Source organism: Strix uralensis, chromosome 4 (genome assembly GCF_047716275.1).
Source record: "Strix uralensis isolate ZFMK-TIS-50842 chromosome 4, bStrUra1, whole genome shotgun sequence".
Lineage (NCBI taxonomy): Eukaryota > Metazoa > Chordata > Aves > Strigiformes > Strigidae > Strix > Strix uralensis.
In genome coordinates, this window is record NC_133975.1 from 21108471 (window position 1) to 21135511 (window position 27041).

Genomic DNA, 27041 nt, shown 5'->3' on the forward strand with positions numbered 1-27041 from the left:
TACTGTGTTCAGTTTTGGTCCCTGCTATACAAAAAAAATGTGGTCAGGCTGGAGAGGGTCCAGAGAAGGGCCACAAAGATGATGAAGGTACTGGGAAGCCTGTCATAGGAGGAAAGGGTGAGAGAACTGGGTTTGTTCAGCTTTGAGAAGAGAAGGCTTAGGGGAGACCTTATCACCGTGTTCCAGTATTTAAAGGGTGGTGGCTACAGAGAAGATTGTGATTCCCTTTTTACAAGGAGTCAGATGGAAAAGAGGAGGGGTAATGGGTACAAGTTATTCCTGTGGAGATTCCGATTGGACACAAGAGGAAAATTTTTCACAATGAGGACAGTCAGCCATTGGAATAATCTCCCCGGGGAAGTGGTGGATTCCCCAACATTGGACACTTTTTAACATTTGGCTGGACAGGGTGCTGGGCCATCTCGTCTAGACAGTGCTCTTGCCAAGAAAGGTTGGACCAGATGGACCTGAGGTCCCTTCCAACCTGGTGTTCTCTGATTCTGTGATTGGTCTTGATGATTTCACTTTGTTCTTTAAACTGCTATGGACACCTCTGTGTTCTCCCTTTGTTTCTGCTTTCTGATCCTATATGGCTTAGTATTCTTCATGCTCTCTCACTTCGCATTTCTTCCAGCAATAAAACCACACTTCTCAGCAAAATAGGGTACTGTAAATTCTCTACACCACCCCTCTGCAAGAGAATAACCGATTTGTGGCATGTTGTTGTGTAACTGCATCACTTGGCATTTGAATACAATAATACAGTTAAATTAAAATATTATACAGAAAATTATAAAAAATACTGCGACTTAGAAAACATTCTTCACAATCAAAACTCAGATCTGTTTTGTTTATGCAAGAGAAGGTGAAGGGATGACCTGACTGTAAGAAGAAATTTCTAGTGAAAGATAGCTATTTCATTTGATGGAAAAAGTAATGAGAGGATCTTCTAAATGGAAGCTAAAATGAAACAATTATAGACAAGATACAATTTTTTTATTTTTTTAACAGAACATTTAAACATCTGCCCTTCCCTTCATTTGCTTCCTGTCTAATGAACTGCAGCCTCTTTTGGACAGAACTTTAAGCTTGAGGAATATGTGGTTAGAGAATAACTAACTGTTGTAGAATTTGTGTCTAGAGCAAATTACAAATAATAAATAAAGCTATATGACATTAAGAGGAGTCTTTGCATTCATTTGATTGAGGCCTGACTCATCATCCACAGAAAAGTAAATTAAATATAAAACCCACCAGTGCTGCTGTAATCACGGAAGCAAAATCCTAAATCAGTTGACGAGGAAGTCAATACTAGTTGGCATTAACTTCAGAGGAATTATCCATGGATTAGGCACCATATGGTAAGTTTTAAAGTCTAATGCAATAGTCAGAATAATCTGATTGCTCTTTAACCTGTCCGCTTGCTACTGAGGTATTGTCTACTTCTGATTTTCTCTTGGCTTAGAGAACTGTTTCCTGAGCATTATTTTAGAACTTTTTTTTTAGCATTACTGAATACCAAATTTCTAACTTTTTTAACTTCTGGGAACATCCAAGATACCTTTTGTGGAGAAAGACTTGCACTCTCTTCAGGTCACAAAGTGGAGAAGGCATTCTCTGTACACAGTTGATTGTCCTGCTGATAATTGTTTGTTAAGTGTTGATATATAAGGACACTTGATCATTAGGGATATGTCAAAAACCAGTAATTGTGAAATACATGCTTTTTGGAGATCTGAAATGTGAACAACTCATTTTTCTGTTGTTTTTATTGTGCTGTAAATTATGAAATCTGTTTGCTTTATTTTTTCCATTTAAATAAGGATGTAAATATTCCCTTAATGTTTTTGCAGATGTCAGTCAGTGACTCTTGCTATCCTTTCTTATATATGACTTTTAAAAGCTGGTTGTTATTACATGATAAACGCAATTGGGGGAAGAAGAAATTCCATATAATTTTGTGTGTGTGTGTGTGTTTTAGGGAAGCTGGGAGAAGCGAATTCTAAAAAGTCTCAACAGCATGTGCACAGAACTCAGTATCCCACTAGCACAGAAGGTAATATATTATTAACTTTCTGTTGCCAAACTGCCTTTTTCCTGGAAATTAAGCCTTGTCTTGCACACTTGTAGTGTTCATTTTATACATGGTTAACAAAAGCTGCAAGGCCAGTATCCAGCTAATTTTAATACAGAATCATTTTCAGGTATAGTGGCAATGTAGGCATCAGGTCAACTTGGGAGAAGATTCAAGTCTATAGGTAGATCTTCCTCTAGTGTTGCAGTAATTATCCTCTTGAGGGAGCAGCATGTTCATTGCTACATTCATTGCTCTTAATAGAGCATTTTTGTGTGCATACTCAGCTGTATAACTTCTAGCTGCATAGCCTGTACACAATATACATTGTGTGCTGGAGAAAGCTATAGTTGAACTGGTACTTTAGGAGAGAGAAATACTGGTGCATTGCTAATTTTGTTTGTTATTCATTTTGCTTTTTCTTGTTTTGTTTTTTATTGATTTAGAGGCTTTAATTTTAAAGGTCATGGAATTGGGGAATAATGTTAGAATATTTTGTTGTTTATCTTCCTCCTGTTGTATATCTATGATAGGTAGCAGGATCTCTGTGGTTCATCATATGAGATAAAGGGTGCAGCTGTGTTTGCTTTTCATGACTATGCCAGGGACAGGAATTTGACAAAGTCCAACAGGTCTATGGAATGAGCAGTAAATCTTCAGCAGTATGAAACTGACTACTAAGTAGTCTAAAATTCATTAGTAAACACAAGAAACTATTTAATGGGCTCCTTTTTTTGCTTGAGCTGGAACTTGGACTTTCTACAGTAGAACATATAGGGATAATTTGTAAGCAAAATATGTTTGAATTGGTAGTGCAATATACTTTTTAAATTACATTAATTTATGTATTTGAAATAGGCATGTTTTTACTCATTCTGTTAAAAACAGAGTTACCTTCTTGTGCCTTTCAGAGACCTGTAAGTGAACAGAAAGAACTGCTTAATAAATGGAATGAAATGGGAACTGATGAGCCGGGTAAGGTCAACTAAATTTATGTCCATTAAATTTCTGTATGTAGAGAAATAGCATACACATCTTATTTATCAGTCAAAGATTAATGTAATCACTTCAAGGTAAACTGATTTCAGTCTCTTTCTCATTGGCAATGTGTCATTATGCTTAAATAAATATTAATTTAATTGTTAGTTTGTTTCAAGTTACTGTACTAAGTTTAAATCATCACTGAGAGGTTATGATATAATGCTTCTCATTCCAGTGCTTTAGAGATTTATACAGCTGGGGCACAGCTCCTCTTGGTGTAAGCTCAGGCTAATAGAAAGAAAATGTTCAGAACTATGGATAATTAAGCTCAGATGTTAAGATGTTACATTAACAAAAGATAAAAATAATACTTGCATGGAATAGTCAGTCATATTATCCTTTGGGAGACCAAGACTAAGCTGCCTTGTTAGTTCATATCCAAGTTCTTTAAAATAAATGGCTTTGCAAAGGTACTAGTTTGTATTGCAGTACCGCCTCTGCGATGGTAAATACTTTTCATGGATGTTTATGACTAGTCTCTATCTTTTTATTTGACAGCAGTACGTTTAATTCAACAATCTATGCTGTTAAAAGAAAACCCCTCTTTTGCATATCATATCTCTGCCATGTCTAAGAATGGTACAATCTAAACACTTATGTGGAATAAGTAAAAACTTACTGTGACTACTGTTTACTTACTTGGGGTTTACAAAACTAAGGCACTATCAATAGCATAATCTTGGAGAATATGTGGTGGTTGTAGCCATGTTTAACCTTTGCTCTAATATTTTATTGAAATTGCTAGATTGTGTTACAGGTATGGGAAAATTGTATTTTTTTTTCATCTCTTGGTTTTAACATAGCATCACTCAAATCTTATTTCAGATCTAAGTCTCTTCCGGCCTGTATATGCACCTAAAGATTTTCTTGAGGTAAGTATTTATGAAACAACGACTCAACCATAGACTTGCATCCATTAGTCTTTTATGTGAAGTGGAAAAAATAATTGCTAAGTGATTTCAAACAATTTGTCCTTTATAGCAAGTGAAATTTGGCATGTTTTTGAGAACTGCATGTTTTGTTTGCAAAACAAAATGCTATTGTTTCTCTTTTTTAACTGCAGTTTTAAATTGTACTTGTGATAAACTTCTCTTTCTCCAAAGAAAGTTTGCATCTAACTTTTTTTCCTCTGAGAGCAATTCTTAAACTGATTTCATAAAACATTTTACATTTTAAATTGCAATACATTAAGCTGATAAATTGTAGTATGTGAAGTTGATAGATAGTTTGGTGTTAAATAGTAGACCTGTATGCAGATGAAATTGTAGATCATCTATGAAGATTGTGAAAAATCAAACATGAAACAGAACTGTGTGGAATTTAGAGGCTTTTGTCTGTAATCAAACCAAACCATTAAAAAATGGTGACTGCTGAATCTTTAAAGTCAGAAATGACAGTATTACTCATCATTTTATATGGTTCAAGCACAGAACATCTTAGTAAAAGAGAACTTGATTTACCAGCTATGCCTAGAATAGGCATGGATGAGGGACAATAAATATTGTTGATGACAGTGAACTTAATGGTAGGAGATTTGGGATTAAAATGTGATTCCAATTAAAATTTAAAAGATCAGTATCTGTATATCTTGGGAGTTATACAGGAAACATAGTCTAGAGGATGACAACAACGTAGAATTACAGAGTTAAGATGGCCTCCTAATTTACAGAATAAAACTTGAGGGAAAGGCTGTGGATGTTGTCTACCTTGACTTTAGTAAGACCTTTGACACCATTTCCCACAGCATTCTCCTGGCAAAACTGGCTGCTCGTGGCTTGGATGGGCACACGCTTTGCTGGGTAAAAAACTGGTTGGATGGCCAGGCCCGAAGAGTTGTGGTGAATGGAGTTAAATCCAGTTGGCGGCCGGTCATGAGTGGTGTCCCCCAGGGCTCGGTTTTGGGGCCACTCCTGTTTAACATCTTTATTGATGATCTAGACAAGGGGATCGAGTGCACCCTCAGTAAGTTTGCAGATGACACCAAGTTGGGTGGGAGTGTTGATCGGCTCGAGGGTAGGGAGGCTCTGCAGAGAGACCTGGACAGGCTGGATCAATGGGCTAAGGCCAACTGTAGGAGTTTCAATAAGGCCAAATGCCGGGTGCTGCCCTTCGGCCACAACAACCCCCAGCAGCGCTACAGGCTTGGGGAGGAGTGGCTGGAGAGCTGCCAGTCAGAGAGGGACCTGGGGGTGTTGATGGACAGACAGCTGAACATGAGCCAGCAGTGTGCCCAGGTGGCCAAGAAGGCCAATGGCATCCTGGCTTGTATCAGAAATAACGTGGCCAGCAGGGACAGGGAAGTGATCTTGTCCCTGTGCTCGGCACTGGTGAGGCCGCACCTCAATTACTGTGTTCAGTTTTGGGCCCCTCACTACAAAAAGGACATTGAATTACTCGAGCGTGTCCGAAGAAGGGCAACGAAGCTGGTGAGGGGTCTGGAGCACATGTCGTACGAGGAGCAGCTGAGGGAACTGGAGTTGTTTAGTCTGGAGAAGAGGAGGCTGAGGGGAGACCTCATGGCCTTCTACAACTACCTGAAATGAGGTTGCAGAGAGCTGGGGGTGAGTCTCTTTAACCACGTAACAAATGATAGGACAAGAGGTAGTGGCCTCAAGTTGCACCAGGGAAGGTTTAGACTGGATATTAGGAAGCATTTCTTTACAGAACGGGTTGTTAGGCGATGGAATGGGCTGCCCAGGGAGGTGGTGGAGTCCCCATCCCTGGAGGTGTTTAGGAGTTGGGTCGACATAGCGCTGAGGGACGTGGTGTAGTTGGAAACTGTTAATATTGCGTTGATGGTTGGACTGGATGATCTTCAAGGTCTTTTCCAACCTAGACAATTCTGTGATTCTGTGAATTATCAGTCAGAATTAATGTATTAATATTTCAATGTGATTCAGTGAAAGTTTACTGGAATGCCTTTTGTAGTGGTAGAGGAGACTCAGTATTTCTGACAACTGTAAATTGTTTCACGGTTATGAATTCTGAATGCATTTCTGAATCCAACAATAAACTTCTGTCGATTTGATTACATTTCTAAAGAGCTTCTCTTGCTCATTTAGTGATAATAATATTGAAAATTTTTAATTTATTCTGTTTTCCATCACCGTACAGCCAAGTTGTGTATTTAATCTTGAATCTGTAAACAAATCCATCTTCATTTTAGCCTTATCCAGTGACCCTCATAGTCACTCTCTTTTTCTTTTATACTGTTTTCTTTCCAGAGTTTGCAGTTTCTTACATTAATCTTTTAATTTACAAGTCTGACAGAGAGGTTATATGGTATTAGAATACTAACAAGACTGAGAATTGTAGAGGTAGGATGTTGTGGAATAATTTCATAAGAGCTGTAAACTCTTCTCAGAAAGAATCCTTGCCAGCTCAACATGATATCAAAACCTATACCCATGGAATAACAGTATGTAAGAAACTGTGAATTCCTTTATAGATCACAGTTACTTATCTTGACATTATGATTCCTTGTCTCTTAAATTTTACTCTTACTTTAGGTTTTCAATTCTGTATTTTATCTTTTTTCTTAAACAAAAGAAGATATTTTGGTGTATTGTTATTCAGTAATAAATTATTTTAATAGCAAATTATGTAGCACTTTGGTTGAAAGCTACATAAGATTGCCAGTGTAGGAATATGGATAAAAATTCTTTAAGAATTAAGTAATACTGAAGAATATCCTGGATATTGTAGCCATCAGAAATACACTCTTGGCTTTTGAATATCTTTAATGAGGAAGTGAATTTTAGTCAAGACATTACTATGTAGCCAGCACTTAATTCCAGATATCAAAAATTATTTCTACTTTTTTATTTCATAATTTGAGCTTACTTTTCAAAGTAGAATATGTTTGCTTCCTTAAAAATGTTGCTCCTTTTTGGTTTTGAAAATGTTGAGATATAATTTGAGCCCATTTATATGATAGTTGCAGGAAATAGTTTTATGCTGAATGTACTGTTTGTAATACTGATAAAGTTAAGAAGAGTTCTGAATGTAAATTTCTGAATATACACAAGGAATGACAGAGCTACAATTTTTAAGGTACTGATGAATCTTCGAAACCCAAATTACGAAAATGGAGAACATCCTAGTTTCAGAAATCATCTGGGGCTAATTCAGGTTCCTCTAAAAGTTAAAGATATTCCTGAATTGGTAAGTATATATATTTTTTTTTTTCTTACAAGAGGTTTCCGTAAGGATTATTTTGCCTTGCTAATGAATAAGATTCTAAACAGTAAGGAAGAATATTAGTATCATGATAAGTTTCTCCTTTTGAAAGTGAAAATCGATCTAAATATGTAGCTAAAACACAGACCATATAAAGTTTTATGAAAATATGCTTTTAATGAAAAATAAAACATAAACATAAATTATCTGCCAGTAGGAAAGTTTTCGTTTTATGCCACACAGGTTTGATTTGTGACAAAAATACACTTCTGTACATGTTATTCACTCATTTTTTTTCTGTACAAGGAACTTTAAATATGTAGTTTATCTTAATTCTACCATTTTATTTGACACTCTACAAGATCAGTAACGTGACAATCAGTCAGCTTCTGATTTTCTTCTCAAAATAACTTAAAATCCCTTTATTGTCAGATTGTAAATGAAAGGAAATGCTCAGGTACTAGTATTGTAATTGGAAAATAGGGGAGCTTTTCTTAATGCTTCACTGATAAGGCTCTTGAGGATTTTATGCTAGTAGAAAAACTTGCACCTTGGTTGGAAAAGATCTGGGAATTAGAGATCCTTAACCTGATCTTCATTCACCACTTTATTACATCCAGGTGCAGCTCATGGTTGACATGAAAACACGCATATGACTAAACATAGAGTAAGAATTGATGTGAGATTCTTCTCTTTAAAAATGTGAGCTCATATTAAAAAGAACTACATTTGGCTTAGAAAATATTTGCATTAAGCTTTTCAGAAGAAATCTCTAATAACTTAGAGAATTAAACATTGTTAATTGGTGTTTTATGGTTTTGTTTCTTTTCAGAAAGAAGACTTCAGTGAACTAGGCTTAAATATAGGACAGCTGGGTATTGATGATTCAGCACAAGTGCCTCCTGGTTAGCTAATGATGTGCTTCAATCATTTAAATAGAACAGTAATGACTAGAATACTTTGCAATTATCAAATAACTTGTGTATTTTTTCCCATAATAAACCATAAATATTTATTCTGTAACTATGATTATAATGATTTTCTTAGTAAAGTATAGCTAATAATAGAAGACACTGCAAATATGAAGAGTCAGATTTGGAGAAGATTTAAAATCATCACCTTAAGTTGAAAATATGCTCATTTCAGTGTATTTGAACAATTCAGGGTCTAGAGAACCAAATTGCCTGTCTCCAAAAATAAAGAAAATATCAATAAATGTTAAGCCAACTAACAGATAGGCATATATACAAGAATCTTTTAAATAACTGTCTTTAAGAAAAGATTACAAAAATATACAGATAGTATTATTCAGTAGTTTAAATAGTGCATAATTTCTGTTGTTTTTCCATGTATGCATTGATTGTCGTAGAAACAGGCTTTTTAAAATGGTCTTTCCATATAAAAATGGAAAACACTATAGTATCAAGTGATTTTTCTTTTTAAATGGAAATTTACCCAGTTGAAGGTCTAGGTGCATGTAGTATAGTGTTGCTTTGGTATTTGTGTCTTTCAGACAAGAAAAAAATCTGTAGTATTATTTCTTCTTAGTTTTTGGAAAAGAACGTTGATCCTGATGCAGGTTAGTTTTTAGTGACATGAGCAGTAAAAATTAGCTGAATGTAATGGTGTATAGTAAAAATATAAAATACATTACTAGCTGGAGTATCTTTTTTTCATTTATTTTTTGCCATTTTTTTCTATTTCTTTATATTCTAGAGTTCTTTGAAAATGAGCATGTACGTGTTGGACAGAAAGGTATGGATCTGTTTTCATCTGTAATAAACTGTGAGTAGTTAGGAATGCATTTAGTAAATTTCTGTCTCAATTACTTGTACCTCTGAGAATTTTAAGAATTCAGACAGATTAATACAAAGCATTGTCAGTAATACCGTTGTAATTTAGACAGAAAAGCAAGCATCTGCAGTCTACCAGTAGCTCCACAGATATTTCATTTAAAAATGAAATAGGAAGCATAGAGACATAACTTTTTGGTGATAACTTTACTTACGCCACTACTGAACTTCATTTTAAAATCAAAAGGCTCTGGACTCCCTACTCTGCACACAAAGTTCTCATTAGTGTAATGGGATTTACGCCTTTGCGTCAGAACAGTCTTTTAATGGTTGTTTACAATTGCAGAACTTGCTAAATATTGCAATACTTAGCCACTATGGAAAATTCACTCATTTGTCTCTGTATACGGCTTTTTCTGAAGAAGTAAGAAATAACCTACAAGAGAAAGGGTAAGATAAAAGGAATAATAATTTATTAGCTCAAATTTGCTGATAAAGAAACATACAAGGGATGTTTGAAATCGAACAGTATCTGCTCCTTACTGTGTCTTGTGATTCCTGCTAAACATCAACATAAAAAATAGAGTGGATATCACCCTGAAAGTCCTCCATCCTTTTTTTTTTTTTTTGTTGCAGTAACAAAACGGTGACGTTTTTTTCTTACTTCTCCTTTTGCGGTCCTCTTTCTATCCCCCATAATCTGTTTTCTGATCCAAAAGCAACTCATTAGGGTACCGTTCATCTCTGTATTCTTTTCCTGTTCTTCAGAATAAACTCCCCATTCAGACTTCCTGAGCCAGTCATTCAACTCCACGATGTAATTCTTACTCCTCATCTCTTGTCTGTGTAGAGTAGTCTCTATTACAGAGATTGTCTTAGCTTTTCCTATATGCAAAGACACAAAATTTTATAAAAATATAAGTTAAGAGTCTTGACCATAAACTGAAATCTCTGTTCATTCAGTCGGAATCCTACTGCATGCTCTGTTGGGTGTTGGTTATGATTTTGGTTGACAGTGATGTATTGATTTTGCTTTTATATTAGATGTGTTGCCAAGTCTGAGGAATTTTCTTCATTGTGTTTAGTAAAACCCATCTTGTACATAGCAGAACTACTTTTTAATATTTTGTGTCTCAGTAAGAAAAAATAAGGTAAATGCTCATGGACACTGAGATCAATCACACTCTTTTCTAAAGTTTTGTGGGGAATGTAGGAATGTTTTTTTTTCTTTTTGCCCTCTTCATTTAGGAAAAAAATGATCACACACCATCTTGTGTTAGAGCTCGGCAGGATAAACAGAAGATTGGCAGACTGGTCTATTCAGTATTTAAGAAAAGAGGGAAGGAGAGGGGAATCAATTAAATGGATTTATAATTCCAAACCTCATCCTTCTAAGTCATGTCAGAGTAGATATTGTGAATATTGAATTTTAGTGAAATTTAGAAAAGTGAGTTGTTTCTGAGAGACTTCAGAAAAATCAGAGGATATGGATTTGGAGACAGAATTCTGAGTACCAGTACAACACTGATCTAATGTCTAGATAATCTCACAGAAATATTCTCCCAACTGTCTCTCTGTTGTGAAAGACATTTGAAGTATGAGGGTATGGTTAATCACATAAACTTGATGGGAAACATCACTTCTACCAGATTAGGATAGCTAAAGATGCATGTCTTTCAAGTTTATAGATTTAAGTAAGGAATGACATAATCTGCTGTAAGGAATGTATGCTACTGTGTCAGGATGCGGTCCTTGTGATAAAGCAGCCTAAAGCTTCACAACAATGACCCATCTAAGCAAACCTGTCAACAGTAGAGTATTTGTTTTATGTCAGACTGAAGGAAAAACAACATGAAAGTCTTTATCCTCCAGAGTACATATACCAATAATGAGAGAACGTGACAGTACACTCTGAAATAGAAAATTCTTGTCCCACGGTTATCTGTGAAGATATTTGTATAGTTAATGTAAAAATAGGGGAGACAAAAAACCAGAATGAGTGGCAATTTCCTATTTGAACTGAGAGACCACTCATAGTTCAACAGGATTACTTTGTGATTATATACGGCTGCTTGTTCTGCTTGATGTCAGCCTACTAGCTGCAACTAGCCTTGAATAACCATAGGTACATACTAGGAGGATACATACTAAGGGCTATTTTATGACAGAAGGTAGTACAGCTTTGCTTATTAATACCGATTGCCTTGTTTCCCAGGGAACTACTTCAAAATTGCTTTGTGGAAATCAGACCTTTTAGATATTTTCCCATTAGCTAATGCTTACAGCATGGTAAACTGGTTTGTAAAGTTAAAAATTAAGGTATTTGATAAACTTTGGAAGTCTTAAACTACATCAGTTCTTCACCTGCTTTGTTTCCTACAGTTTTAGCAGAGCAAGATAGTGCTGCAGCTCAACAATATGTTCGTCAGGGATGCCCAACAGCACTCCGAGCTGATCTGTGGGCCCTCATTCTCAATATTTCTAATCAGCCAGAGGTAAGGAGCAAAGTGAGAATAAAATACAAAGACTAGGTGAAAACAGAAGTGCAAGCACGTATCATCTAGTGATTCTTTTCCAAAGTAGAAATTCTCGACTCAGTTGTCACAGAAACTGATAAACATTTTATGAGAAAAATACACGTGCCTGTAAAAAAGCTCTGTGCTGTGGTGAAGTCTTTTTGGCTCTTCCCTAATTTTTTAACAGATACATGAGCAAAATACTGTAGAATAAACTATTCAGTTGATCAGGCTAGCTCCTGAGTTTTTCCTATATGGTGCTGTCTTTTTCAGAAGGGGACAAGAAAAAAGCCCTGGGAAGAAGACTGAACCTCTCTTGTCTCTGATCACTTATCTCCTTTCTTTGCTGAGTTTTATAAAAAGATGATGTGCTATATCTTTTTCCTGGCTATTTGAACCTGTCATTGTACGCATGTACATATCTTGCAAATTGCTTTATATGTTACTGCATATTCTCTACATATGTACAATCAAAAGACATAAAGAGGAACTAGTAAGATGTGGATTGTTTTCATACTCTCTTGTTTTTCATAGTACCTTATATTTGACTCTAGTCCTCAACAATGAAATCTTTTGTAGTATCTGGAGCCATGCGGTAGTCAATATATCTAACATAGCATAAAAAATTAAATCCCTATTTAAATCTTTGCAGAATTGTGACTACTTCAATGCAGGGTTTTATTGCAGTAAAAAATAACATGTGTACATGTACATTTGCTCATAAATGTGGGAATTTTACAGTATCTCATGTCCTTTGGTGATATAGCCATTTTCTTGTAATATTGGGTTATTTATTGGTAACTACATAGTAAAGTCATAAGAACTTGCCCTTAAAAACAAATGTAAATCTTGTTCATTGACAGCTTACCTAAGGAGTTGAAGTTATTTGGTCTGGTATTAGAATTACTTAGTTTATTCCTTTTTGAAAAAATAAAAGAGGCTTTTGTTTCTAGTAAATAAAAGATTGAATTTTCTGTAGAAGAAAGAGCTGTTGAAATAATGAAATATACATCTTAAGATGCTCAATATTAGATTTAAAGTTATTTTAAATTATCGGGACAGTTTGAATTTTAGAAGTCTTTCTCTTTGTAAGAGCAGGAATATTAAAGGTGTGAAATTAATGTTGTTGGTTACATTGCATCTGTTTATATTCTGTTAAATGCTGCATGCTCTAAGAGTATTTTTATCTTAATGTGGAAAATCAAATAATTGAATAAAAAAGTCAGATATTCTGTTCTGATGACTGAAAGTCAAGATAATAATCAGAAAAATCATAAAATATTTCAGCTTATGTTCATATAAAGCATGAGTTGTTATGGAAATAGATTTATTAAAATCCGTTTCCTGAAATTCACATGGACAGTTTTCAACAGTTACCTTTTTGAAAGAGGAACAAGTTATGTCTGTCTATTAATGTATTTGTCAGCCACACTGACAGACCCTTTATAAGTTAATGGAAGTTTATAGTTGTTTTTAATATGTGTTTATACTATGTATGAAGTGTGACTATTTCAGATGGTCTCAAAAGGTTAGTCTCTGCTGTGAGGATATTAACTCAATTTACTGTTAGGTAACGCTAACACCTTGAGACGTTTTTCTTGCATATACTGAATATACTGCTTTATTTTTTATAAAGTACAGCAAAACAGTTTTCAGATACATGTAGCTGTTTTATGATCTGCTGTATTTCATATAGACTTTACTGGTTTACCTAACACATCTTTCCTTTACTGTTTCTCTGCTGAAGTTGGATTGTGTGGTTGCAGAGATTTCTTGCTGTAATATTTCTGATCTGCAGTTTAGACTCTTATTATGTTTATAGCTGTATGAATCTGTAACTCAGACCATGAATTTCCTTTCTTTAATGTATAACATCATGCGGATTTGGTATGGGCAGCATTGTGTGTGTTAGCATCCAATATTGTTTGGAAAATTTTATTCAGTAAAGCTTAGCCTCTGGATTAAGCTGATACACTGCCAAGCAAGGGATGATACTAGCAATCTAGCGTTGTAATCGTAAAAATGATAAACTGTAAGATCTGTATGCAGGATTATTTAGAAATGCGTAAACACATTTCCTGGCAATGAATTGTTTATTAGTGTTCATTTGTAATGGTACATTTTAGAGAAACTGTGTTAGAAGAGCATTTTTAAGGTTGCAAAGTCAAACATTTAAAAGCTGAACAGTGTCACAGTTAGTATTGTCTCTGCAAACAGTCCAGTTTGCTGTATATATATATTTTGATGTATGATCTTGAGTCAGACAAGGACAGTTTTTCCTGTGGGATGTCTGCCTCATTGATTGTACAAAATGGATGGCACACACTTACTGAGAATCTGGTTTTTTTCCTTGTGTTCAGTGTGTTACCCAATTGTTTATTCACTGCATGCTATTCAAGCAGTGCTTAAAAAACAAAATTGTTCGTTATTTTATATGCTTTTTTCCTCTAATTTTTTGAAGTTAATGGGTTGAAAATCAAAATTCTGAAAATTCCAGCATGCAGAAATTATTAATGCTTTGTTTTACTATGGCTTTTACTGAATATAATTTCCTAGGTTTAAAAAATGTAACAAATAGGTGAGGTGGTAAGTTCATAATGGAGCATGATGTAACTCTTTGTCTTACCAGTAGGGTTATTTAGATTAGGATCAGTAGCTGCACCATTTAAATAGCAGAGAAGCCAGTAGCAGTAACACACTGTCATCGTCTTTGACTGGAGAAGGATGTACTTTACCAGTAGATTTTGCAGGTGTCTGGTAGAAGGAGAGTAAGTTTAGGGTCATCTTCCAGGATTTGCCAGGAGGGACTTTCTTTAGCTTTTTTGTCCATTATCTCTTTATGTAATATGTTCACTTTTTTATTTTGTACTTGTTTCTGTTATTTCTGTTCCAAAGTGTACAGCTCACCTAATTAATGCTGGTTGCCATTCTTTAGGTTTCATCCAATTCCCACAAAACTTAGTGTCTCCTTTCTAGACTCCCCAGTGTCAGTCTTTCTTCATATTCCTAGTTCAATGCGTCACCCACCCATTTCTTGTATTAAATTTGAGAGGCAAGTATAGATAGCACAATCAAATTACAAGGGTAACCTAAAAATTAATCATGAGCTGCCTACAGTTCAGCAGTGAGAGTGCAGCTCCTGTGCCAAGGATTTCGTGACACGCCACAGGTGGGCTGTGTCTGCACAGAGGTTGCTGAGTAATCCAACCCTTAATTTTAAAGAAGGTGAATCACCAGATGCTGCTTAAACTAGCTTTGCTGAGTACTGCTGAAAGATACTGTTCTCTCTTGCCAATGAGCTACTTTCAGGGCTCCTTTTTCCTTATGCTCTCAGGTGGATACTATCGTATGGGGTTTTTGGATGGAAATTTTGGTATGTGGCCTTGTAAGGTCAGGAGGGCTGGGCACTGCAATCCTGAAAAGTACTTCATTTCAGCTTGGAAAGATGAGTATGTTTGGAGATGCAGGATAAAAAAGTATATATCTTTTGAGAAAAGTTACTGTCTAGGTAACAATGCAACACATTAAAAAGTAAAAAGTTTACAAACAAGGTTACATTAAGATTTGGCAGACAGAGAAGAAAGGTTGAATCAGATGAAAATGGTAAGATTTTGGTTTTATAAATTAAAACATTTTAGGCTAAGAAACCTACCACATTTCTGGACACTCCTGAAACTTGGTAGTAGTCAGTTGTCTCATCTGGCTGAAGAAATGCAACCAATAAAATAGTAAAACAACACTTGAATCTTTTTTGAAGCCTGAGTAAGGTTCTTAAAAACATTTCTCACTGTGTGAGGAAAAACTGATCACCAAGCAAAAGGGTCATGTGGCTTGAAAGCAAATCTATGACCAATCTTATGATTCGGATAAAAGGAATAAATGTATTAATACAGCATGAATTACAAGCCTCTTGTCTTACTAAGAGGCACGGGCAAGATCCACTTATGGACAGGTTGCGCCTAAAAAATGGGAGTGAGTCCCAAGCCCTGTTTTCATTTTGCATCACAAGAATCACAATTCAAGAGAAAATGAATGACAATTAATGAGTTAAAACCATTATTCCTAGAATGGTTATGATTGGTTTTGCATTGCAAGTCCCTTTTTAATAATTTCTGATTTGTTTCCCAAACTTTTTGTTGTGAATTCTAGTTCAGGTAGACAGCTTGGCCTTCTGGTCTTTTTACTAAATTATTTAACTGTTAAAATATTTAAGTACTGTTTTACTCTGCTAATATTTGCAGTGTGAATTTGCTATTCATTTTTTCAGGGTAGAGTTTTGAGTTGTGTTTGAAATTTTAGTTTATGCTGAAATTATAACAGCAACAGCAAGCAGTGTTTGATTTTTTTGAGAAATGACCAAGTTGGCCTAGTGGGGTTTTCATAAGAACAAAGGAGAAACTATTATTTATGGGAAAAAAAGGGTGATAAACTGTTTACCCTTTTTACTTAAAATAATACTGAGGGAAGTATTCAACTGAATTATAAAGAATTTCCAGTTTCTGTGAGTTGCTGAAGAATCTGAGCCCAGCTGTTCTGTCTTTTAGACAGTGCCCTAAACAGCGGGTTGCTTGTTCTTACCACTTTTTTAACTGCTTGAAATATTTACACCAATTAAAACAAATTAAGGAGGAAAATTGTGAAGGATATATGTTTCAGAAATTGTACATCCTGTTGGTTAAGGTTAAGTGATTCAAATCTCTGTTCTAACTCGGGCAATATTTGCCCTATGGCCTAATAATGAGATTTGTTTTTTAATATTGGTACACAAGTCTGAAGGGTGGGAAATGCAAAGTTAACTGAGTTCTTTGCTAAAACAAAAAGAAATTTTACAGAATGTTTTAAATGCATATGTCATTCTGGATTAGCAAATAGCAACTACTCTGTTCTGATTAAACTTACTTAAATTTCTTTCAGCAGTTTTCTGTTTTCTTCTGTGGAAGATACTGTTCACTGGCTACTGTAACTTATACATAATTGCAATTAACATGATTCTTTACACTTCGATTAATAATGCAGTTGAATTAAGGCATAGGAAGCTAGCTAATATTTTAGAAATTAATAACATAACAAGCATAGTTCCGTATGATGCCATAAACAAACCTGCACTGAAACTAGCACTCTAAAGTCATTATGTCAGTACTGTAGAACATCATTTATGAATATTTTTTTTCTTGTACAGAAATGTATTCTTCAAACATTCAATGAAGTCATTCCTTGCATGCCAAATCACTAAGTCTGTTCTAAGTGTGGTTAAAGCAGCAACGATTCAACGTAATGCTGAGTTATTCTGACTGTTAAGATGAATGGACCATGTACTTAAGTGATTACTCTTTAGGTGTGGTTTTACAATAATTTTAATAATAACAGGGAAATGGACTCTTGTAAGCAGATGTAAAATATAATTGAATGGCTTCCTAATTCAGGAAGGAAAAGGATAGTGCAAAACACTGAACTAGTGATAATGTTAACTTGGGGCTTGGAGCCACTGTGACCTGACGTGAAAGTATCTTAAGAAGAAAACTTGTTTCTGCATATAAATTTAAAGTGTGCTCTATATGTGTGTAGCAAAAGTTTAATCTCTTCCTTCATACCACTGTATTCTCCCACTTCCAAACAGCCTTTCGCAATTGTTCAAGGCAGTTCTAGAGAATGAAAAAGAAGGAAGTGATAACAGAAAACCATGAGGTTATTAGAATCTCTTTTCTCAAGTTACAACAGATTAGTAGTTGCATTAACTAGTACCATTCTACCATTTCTTATGCAGGAGTACTTCCGTGTACAACAGAAAGAGTTATGCAGTCTGCTTAGCATGAAAAAGAAGAGAGTTTTTTTATTAGCTCCTGTTGTAATATGTACAATTATTTGAGGTGGAAAAAAAACCTTTAGAGATTATTAATTTGACAGTGTTACACTTAGCTAGATTAGTTAGTATTGATGCTTTAAAATTGTGACTTGAATATTAGAGTAGTTCTCTGTAGCTTTTAAGAAAAGAGTGATATGTTTATACTGCAATTAATTTACATTTGGTAAATACTTGTGTCTGATCCTTCGTAAAGAAATATTGTGCTATTTATACCTCCCCTTTCTATTTCTTAGGAAGTAAAATGTAAATAATTTCCCTGTGGTAGTTATCAGTACTTAATAAATACAGCTTTGTCTTCATTTCAATTAACAGTCTAATAATGTGTTAATTCTGATAATTCCTAAGTGTATAATATTCACCACTTCTCAGTTTTGGATTGATAGAAAGAACAGTTACAATGTTCCCTAGCCTTCTCTTCACTTTTTTTCCATTCTCTTCCACTCAGAATTTCATCTTACTTCCCATTTGTTCTTTAAATTCTTACTCCAGACTTACCTTCTTTTGCAAAGAAATTGTCAATAAATATTATGTATAACTTGGAATGTACAAGCATTTGTGTGGTGCCTGTAGATACACATTGAAATCGGAATAGTTTTGTGAAGTGGGAAGGAGCTTTGGGACTGCTGATTTAGTTTATAAAGTTATTCCAATTCCAGTTGAAACTGTGGTATTCAGTCTGAAACTCTGTTGTTCAGTTGTAGGCATAATGACAGAGAGGTTTTTAGGGATTTAGGAATTACATCATGATTGTGCGATACTTAATTTTTTGTTTCCTTTGCAAGGGGTAGAATAGAAAGGGGTAGAATAAGCAAAAGCAGAGAAGTGTTTGTTCTGATACTTCCCCATCTGTTCATCCTTGTATATGTTCTATAGAGTTTCAGGAAATAATTCGAGTTTAAAAAAAGGTCTGAGTTCTTTGTATTCTTCACAATATTTTTGTATATATTTATAGTTGACTCTTTTCACAAAATTATACTATTTAGAGATTCATATTAGATTAATATCAAATATTTGCAGCAACTCACTAATGCTAGAAGATATGACAGAACCTATTAATGGAGAGGTGCATGAAATTAGAGGGTAGCAAATAAAAAAAAAAGTAATGATTTTGAGCATTGAAGAGGTTTTAGCTCTAGAGACCCAAAGGTTGGAAGATACAGATCTTTGATTTGAATTAGTTCCTTCATTCTCATTTTATTAATTATCTAAAGGGTAGTAATTTTACAAAGTCTCAAATATCTGCCTCATTTCTTAGGGCTTAAGCCAGAATAAACAGTGATAGAATACTTCATAAATTTTGCAGTGGGTTTTTCAGCTGAATACATTCTTATGATTTTTCTTGGTTTTTTTTTTTTTTTTGTTAAAAATTGTCTTTGTTTAGTTTAAATGTAAATTAAAGTTGTATCTCAGGCTGCTGATGATAATATTTTTAATTTTAGGATATCTTGTATTATGAACAGCTTAAGTCAAATGTGATTCAGCACGACCTTTTAGTGGACAGCCTGATTTACAAAGTAAGTGATTCAATAAACAGTGATTAAATGATTTAGATACTCATCACACCAGTATCTCGTTTTTTTAACAAAGAAAATGTTAGATGGTTTAGTTTTAAGGAGTGTAAGAATAATGAGTGTGAATTTATTACTATAACCTCTCTCCGTGTGCCTGTGTTGGCTCTCCTGTAGGATATTTGTTTGAATTGAGCTGTTAAGTCATAAAGAAATGGTAACTTCATTTGAAGGAATAACTGGTTTTGCAAGGAAGAAAGCACAAGAGTCTGAGCGCTTCCATTTCAGGTTTCAATTCTGAACATTTTAATCATCAAGTTAATATAGCTTAACTACAGCTCTTTCATGGTTCAATGGTGAAACAGTGTCTTCTACCACTGTGTTAAGTTTAGCTTCTATGGGAGTCTGAAAAGATGTCTTTCGGCTTCAAACTGCTGTATTTTTTGATTACAGGATGTAAAGCTGACAGCAAGCAATGATGACTACTATTTTGTATTTGAGGATTATTTATATCAGGTATGTAAATATTTTTTTTTCTTAGAAAGCTAGAAAGTATACTCCTGGGGGATTATATCATCTTTGGTGTAAGGACTGCCTTTGTGTTTCATGTGTAGGCAGAGTATGGTGGGACCCTAGATAGCATCTGTTTGCTGCATTACATGTATTTTCCCTTCCTGAATAACAGTCCTGTAAATTAATCTTGTACACTTAAACAGATTAATCAGGACAGGCTTCTAAAAAGCCTACTCTGAAGGACCCTACACAATGTCTTTCCAATGCAATAAACCAGAAAATACACAGTCAGCCATATTCTTCCCCCTTCCAGCTTTGCAATAATAAAATGATTAACAGCTGTGGCATACAGAGAAATTAAGACTTGACAAGTATATTCAGGGATACAGTTTTAAAAAAAACCCAACACATTGCTTTACAGTGACCTAGTGCAGTAAGCATAAAAGACTTATTTATTGATGTATTTTTAAATTGAAGACATTGATTCTGAATAAGGTAGTGATATGTATAGTTACTTCTAGGATTGCTCCCATTCCAAAGCTGCTTCTAGCAATGGTATTCCCAACTAATTTATAAAGAATTATCTTCATTGCTGCCTGTCAAATGCCCTTAAATAGAAGCACATTACATTTATGAGTTTCCTAATGTGTAGTTGATTGCAGTGTCAACATAAATGTCATGCAGCAAACTTACCATTTCCACAGTGCTTTTAATCTCATTAGTTGCATCTGTTAGGTTAGACTTGCTTAATTTTTTGTTTTAGAGCTATGTGACACTAAATTATTTCTTCTTTGATGGTAATATGTAAAATTGCTAGTAATTTAACTAAGCAAGAAACTGTCCTTAATGCTGCTTAGTCCATATAGGTATAAAAATATGCATTACTATTTAAGCATATTATTCAATCATGTCTACATATAATATTTTAGCATAATAAGCATTTAAAAGTTAATACTTAAAATTATAACCTCATAAAATTATAGCCTTTTTTACTTAAGATAGTTCCAATTTTAAGATCTGTATCTGAATTTGTTTCTGAATTAAAATTTGAAAAGTGGCTACATAATGAGAACTCAAACACTGATACTTATTCACTAAAATATTTACATGTAGAACTTTTTTCTTGATTTAAGGGTCAAAGATGATCTTCATTATTGTAGCATTATCTCTTCAGCATCAGATGTGAAAATCTCATTCTTTTTTCTGCTTCATTCATTATATAGACTACTTAAGGCATATTAGTCCTTAACTGACAGTTCCAATGGACACAGGATTATAATCTATGAAGGAGTATGAACTAGTATGATCTTTTGTTTTAAGACTATTAGAAATAGATTTTGCTCATCATTCTCAATATATAGCAGAGTTGAATATTTTCATTTTATATATATATCTATTAAAGAATGATTACAGAATTAAAATCATAAAAAGGACTGAACTATCCTTAGAAATTTGAAGGGGAGTCACCAAAAATCTTTGAAAAATTAAGTGCCTAATTTTACTGCAAGGCTTTGAGGCACAGAATATCTCAAACTTCCAATTATTAGTTGCTCTAGTTTTGTTTGGTACTTTGTGGTATTCTTCAGACTTTTTCTAGAAGAACATTATCCATTTTGCTTGATAATTTTCTCTTCCAACCTAATTTGCAAATGCATTGATGCTGAATGATTTTGTTATGTGGCCCCTGGAAAAATTTCGCAGTATGAGTCACTCTGATTTCATATGATAACTGGAATTAAATACTGGCTAAATAAAATAGGTAATGAAAACGTTAGTTTAAAACAGATAAATTATTTCTGTTTGCACTGGGTTTGTGGTTTTTTTCATGACTAGTTATTGCCTCTTAAGTTTTCCAAGTCATTGAGCAGTGTGGCATTTGACTGTATATGACTTAACAGATAAAGTATCCATCAAAACCAGAAAATTTGGTCATAAAATAACAGCGAGGATATTTGGTTGGATTATTGGTACCTCTTTAGTAGCATGCAGTCCTTTTCAGGAGGAACACTGTGAAATAATGTAATTTATTTCCTTTAATATCTTTTTCTTCATCCCCAAATTTACATGGTTTTATTACTTCTTTATAACTATTGAAATAGAATACGGTTACTTTTAATATAGTCATTTCTTCTTGATAAAAGCTTTGGCTTTGTTTTTTTGCTTTTTCTCAGTCCGTTGAATTCAGTTGTTTTCTTTTCAGTTTTGATTATAAATATCCAATAGTTTGCCAAACACTTCTGCACTTAAAAGGGGGCTTGTGCCATTGTTTTCTTTTGCATTATCTTTTTTGTGAATGAGAAAAATAATACATAATTACATTTGTAAATTAATTATTTCAGGCTAGAGGTTCAATTTGAATAGTTTAGTCTTACATCCTGCATAATGAATACATGCAAAGAACCTCACCTGGCAGCTTTTAGGTATAGTCATTACTTATGTTTGAGCTAGTCTGTCTCTTACGAAGATGCATAGTCTTAATTTAAAGACTTCCAGATAGTGGTACTGGACACTGCATTCCTAAAAAAGGGGACCTCAAACAAAACAGGGGAAACATTCTTTCCCCTATGAGAGAACATAATTCATGTCCTTTTTAGATTAGTTTCTTTTTCTTTCACCTCAGTTAACATATACAGAGAATTTTGTTTGCCTGTGTATTGTTATTGTCAGCTACATTTTGGCAGCTGTGAAAATTATTGTGTATTGTGCAAAAATAATATTTAGCTTAAACTGTTCAAGATAAAGAAACTATTTTTTTAAAGGTGTTTGAGAAATTATTTTTGAGGTTCAAAAGAGGAAAACCTCTCAAAATATGACCTGCTTTCCATAAAAAATAAAAAAGACAATGATGTTCAGATGTCACAGTGTTTCGGTTTTGCATGTTTCCTTTTGACAAATCTGGTATCTGGAAAATGTTTGCAATAATTAGTTGAAGGTAAAATCCATTCATTTTTATTCACAGTAAATTATGTCGTGAAACACCTTTCTAAATCTAAAACTAAATCTAAATCTAAAACATTTCCACCTTTTACACCTTGACTACAGTTAAAACAAAAAACCAAACTCTTAAAACCTACAAGCAGAAAGAGGGTTTAACGTATGCAAAAAAGTTAGCAGCAAGTTGAAGCCTGTCTTACTTCTGCCCTCTTGTGTACATTCTTGATAGTGCAGTCTTTCATTGCATGAAAACATGAAAATTTTCAAGTATAACCGCATATAGGATGAGATTCTTTATTGTTAATTATTTTCTAGGAATGCTTTTAGCATTTAATTTTATACTCAATTGCTGTGAATACTAGATACTTCATTTGTGTAAACAATAAAAAATACAAATATGTTTTACAAAATACAGTGTACATTTCAGAATTTATGGATACAAGGTGAACATTATAATCTGTGCTTTTTGAAAGAACTGAATATTGTGCAAGTGTTCTCTAAAGTTCCTAGGAATTAAAACAAATGTAAGGATCAGTCTTCTGGAACTGCACACACGCGAAAATGTAAATGTTTCATTTCCTTACTCACTTACTAGGTCTTCCCGGGGTCATAGTAACTGAACAGAAAAATAACCTAATAGACATCAAAGCAGCCAGTTGCATGCACAGTCACTAATGATGGGACAGAAGGGGATAAACCTGTGCTGAGAGGCAAAGAGGAGGGTTGGAGAAGGGGGGGATATTTTACTGACAACAAATGAATGTGAAGGTAAAATCATAACAAATTCAAAGCGAGCCTGGAAATTTGAACAGGAAAGTAAATTAAGTTGGTCAAGAGCTTTCAACCATATTAGCTCTCTTCAGTAGCATCTAACAGGTACTAATTAAGGCAGGTCCTTAAATCTGTTTGACATTGCTTTGTTGATCCAGTAAGTCAGCTGATATTTAGATGCTGTCTTTTCTGCAGGTATTACTCTGTTTTTCCCGAGATACAGCTGTATTGGAGCACTTTACTTACAGTAGTGCCACTCCACCCAGATCATATATACGAGGTAAAAAGAGTTGTTTTAAAAAAGATTGTATAGATTTTTGTTGACTGCTGCAGTAATACAGTATGTGAATTTGCTTTATGTTCATTACACCTAGTAGACTACATTTAGAAGAATGTTAATAAAAACTTTGTGTATCCAGTTGGCATCATGCAGATTCTATTATGACAGTTTAGAAGTTGATAACATGAAGGCCAAATTGCAATGTTGTTCTTTTACTGTAGTTTTCTGTGTATAATTCTCCAGTGTTTTACCAAAATAAACACGCAGCTGTGGCAATATGATAAAATCTTGACATCTGTCTTCACCAGAGCTAGAAATTTAAATACACAACATTGTCCTCTGCAACTTCAATAAATATAGCAACTGGAAGTGGTGGTAGGATGTTATCTTCCCAAAGCAGTGAGTTCTGCAGATATTTGTAGACAGGAGCGTAACATGTTGGGCTCTGTTCAAAGGTCTGGGAGAGCAGGGCTTTACCAAGCAGACTTACACTGATTCTTTTCAAAGCACGGCATCTTCCAGAGTGTTAGCTTACTTTTTGATGTTCTTTGGCTTAAATTCTCATGTGAGTCTTATTTTCCTTAACAATCTTAAATTTATTTGTTCAGTCCACTTGCCTTCTCTGCCAACTTCTAACGCCATACCTCTGGACTCCGTTTCCTTGCTTCTTGGATCCTCACCTGCCTTGGCTTTATCCAGAGGTTCCTGATTTTGTCCTCCTTCTTTAATCATTCAGCCATCCAATCACTTTTTTTTCCCATGTACCTTTACCTTCTGCATTCCCACTTTCTTCCTTGGTCCCTCATGCCAGTATATTTTTTTAGCCAAATGTGATCCCTGTACTGAGCACTTTTTTTGAACAGGACCTCTGCTGACAGTTTTCCTCTTGCTGCTTCTTGTGTCACTAGAGGCAATGTTTGTTTTCTAATTTTTCTTTCTTCCTACTTTATTGCTTTGTAGGTCTTTTCTCTCCCTTTAACTGAATTAGGGGGTTTTCTTTACCTACTTCTTGAAACAACGAAGGGCTCACCTGAGAGCAGAACAGCAGTGGGATCCCAGGTTTCACTTCAGGCACAGAGGCATGGCAGTCCAGAAACACAGCTATGGGGAACATTCTACTTATTCCTAGACAAATCTGGGGAATGAAGTTGCTGAAATCTAAATCTCTGCTGAACCTGTGCAGTGTAAATCCAAAAGGCTTGTAGGTCCTATTTTTGGCTAATTTTCCAAGAGATGTGCTTTATGCTAAAAATACTCTCCTTCCAGATTACAGCTCCCTGCTGCACAGCAAGCAAACTATTGAAAGGAAAAGTAAAAAATATTTTGTAGTTTAATGAAAGAACTGGCTTCTGTAGCTGGAAAATACTGGATTTTATTTTCATGGGTTAGTAGGCAGGAGCTTCCCAGGGTAATTTTGAATTTAATTCGATCGATTCATGCTACAGGAAAATATCTAAGTCCAGATTCCATTGAACCTGACAAAAGTTCCCTGTGCTAAATTCTTCTGTGTAGACTGAACAAAATACACAGAAATCTAAACGATCTCTGAATATTCTATAAATTTTCACATAAGTAATTACATTTTCTAGTTAAAGTTTCTCATTTTAAAACTAAAATAATTACAGTTTTTAATTAGTTGTAACTATGCTTAAAAACACTTCCATATTTCTAAATAAATTGTTACTTTTTAATAGTGGATTTTAAGTTATTAGGTTCTATAGTTAAAATATAGTTAACTAATATAACATGTTCATTTTGCTGGGAAGAGAAAAAGTTATATGGTCAGTCTATACTATCAGGTTGTCTTGACTTAATTAATCTTCTGTATCCAACATATTACTTAAATATTTTTTTTGTTATATCAAAGCTATACCATCCATCTTCCTCTTTGTTGCAGGCTTAATGAAGCCTTGAATATTTTTCATCTGTTCTTTTATCTTTTTAAATGCCTTTTCTGTCCCTAGGTCAGTCTGTCACATCATGGCAGACTTATCCCCTTAACCTTATCCCCTCATAGAGCTTCACTGTCTTCAAGGTCTCTAGCAAACACCTTTAGAGCTCCTGAGACACATCCAGATAAAATCTCTATGTGATAGCATTGCTGAAATCTTCCTCCTCTTTTTTGCTGTTTGTCATCCTCCCTTATTGGTGCTGCATTTTAGTTTTATATCTGACACAGTACCTGTCCTATTGCATTGCTTGCTTGTTTTAGACAATATCAAATGGTCAATAATATAATTAGTTATGATTTTTATAATTGTAACTTAGAATCTACCTTTTAAATTTAAATCTTTACACATCAATCTTTAATCACATTTTAATTGTGGTTTGATGATTCACAGGAAAACTTGGAATGGAAGAATATGCTGTTTTCTATCCTCCAAATGGTAAGAATTATACTATTGCCTCCTCTTGTGGTAGATTAGAAAGATACAGGATTTTTTTCTGAAATACATAGCTTCTTTTTCTATTACAAATTATGTTTTGCTGTTATTCTGCAAAATTCATTAATTTAAAGGAGTAAGCTGGACTGAAGCTATTCCAAAACCACATTCAGCCTGGTGTTAGTAGTCACATACGGAGTTTGTCTATGTGTGTGGGAAGGAGAAGGAAAACAACTTCTGGTGCAGCAGCTTGTATTCTAGTCTTGTTTCACCACTTAGAGGATCTGAATGATACATGCTGAAACTGTCTGACCCCCAGCTTTTTGGTACTCAACAGACCACACCTTGAAGTCTTTTCCTTTCAAAATTTGTGTTAGTTTTAAAAATTCACCCATAAGTACTCTATATTAAATTTTAAGACAATATCATTGTTGTTAGTTCAGTTATTAAAATTCTTCTTCTCAGCTCTTATTTTGACCATTTCAATCTCTGTCTGTTGAATTCTTTCCCTGGTTTTGTGCTGCATTTGTATTTTAAGTTCAAGCTCTTTGCTCTTGCATTCAAGGCCTTATGTCACCATTCTTAAATCTGTGTCTCTGGCCTTGTCTTTTATGTCTTCTGTGTTTCAGTGGTGTCAGTTGTAGCACATACTTTTGTTACCCCTTCTTCCATTTTTGTTTCCGCAATTCTTTGCAGCTTTGTAGCCCTGAAACGTTGTCCTTACAACCTTTTGCCAATGAATAGGAGCTAAGATCAGCTGGAAAGGAGAAGAGAACTGTCATGATACAACTGAGAAGTCCTCTAAATGTTTCATCTGAGTACAAGAATTACTAGAAGTCTTGGCTTCATTTTTTCCTGCTCCCTCCTTGTCAGCGCATGACATTTATGGGTTGTCATTTATCTGAAATTAAGTTCTGATTTCAGCAAAGCTTATGCGTAATAACTTCATGGAAATGGAGCTTTGCTTGGCTTTTGAGGAACTATATAAGCATGTAGTTGGTCGTACTACAAGTGATACAATTCCTGCACTTAAATATTTACAAGATCGAGATCTAAGACTGCAAATGCCATAACAAGGAAATATTTTATTCCTGCAGTAGGCAGAATACAATTTAGAAACTTGGGGTAAAATACGTTTTTTTACATGGATAAAAAGAAATATAAAAGAACAAAAAATGAAATATT

General features: G+C 34.5%; 1 protein-coding gene across 1 annotated transcript in view; it reads left to right on the top strand.

Annotated features, from left to right (window-relative positions):
* TBC1D19 (TBC1 domain family member 19) overlaps positions 1-27041 on the top strand; it is a 55372-nt gene that overhangs the window by 21205 nt on the left and 7126 nt on the right. Inside the window, exons 5-15 of the mRNA XM_074865950.1 lie at positions 1982-2056; positions 2986-3049; positions 3941-3987; positions 7169-7279; positions 8127-8199; positions 9011-9049; positions 11470-11582; positions 18906-18980; positions 19428-19490; positions 23388-23472; positions 25815-25859. Coding sequence (XP_074722051.1) covers positions 1982-2056; positions 2986-3049; positions 3941-3987; positions 7169-7279; positions 8127-8199; positions 9011-9049; positions 11470-11582; positions 18906-18980; positions 19428-19490; positions 23388-23472; positions 25815-25859 — 790 coding nt within the window. The remainder of the gene's footprint in view (positions 1-1981; positions 2057-2985; positions 3050-3940; positions 3988-7168; positions 7280-8126; positions 8200-9010; positions 9050-11469; positions 11583-18905; positions 18981-19427; positions 19491-23387; positions 23473-25814; positions 25860-27041) is intronic.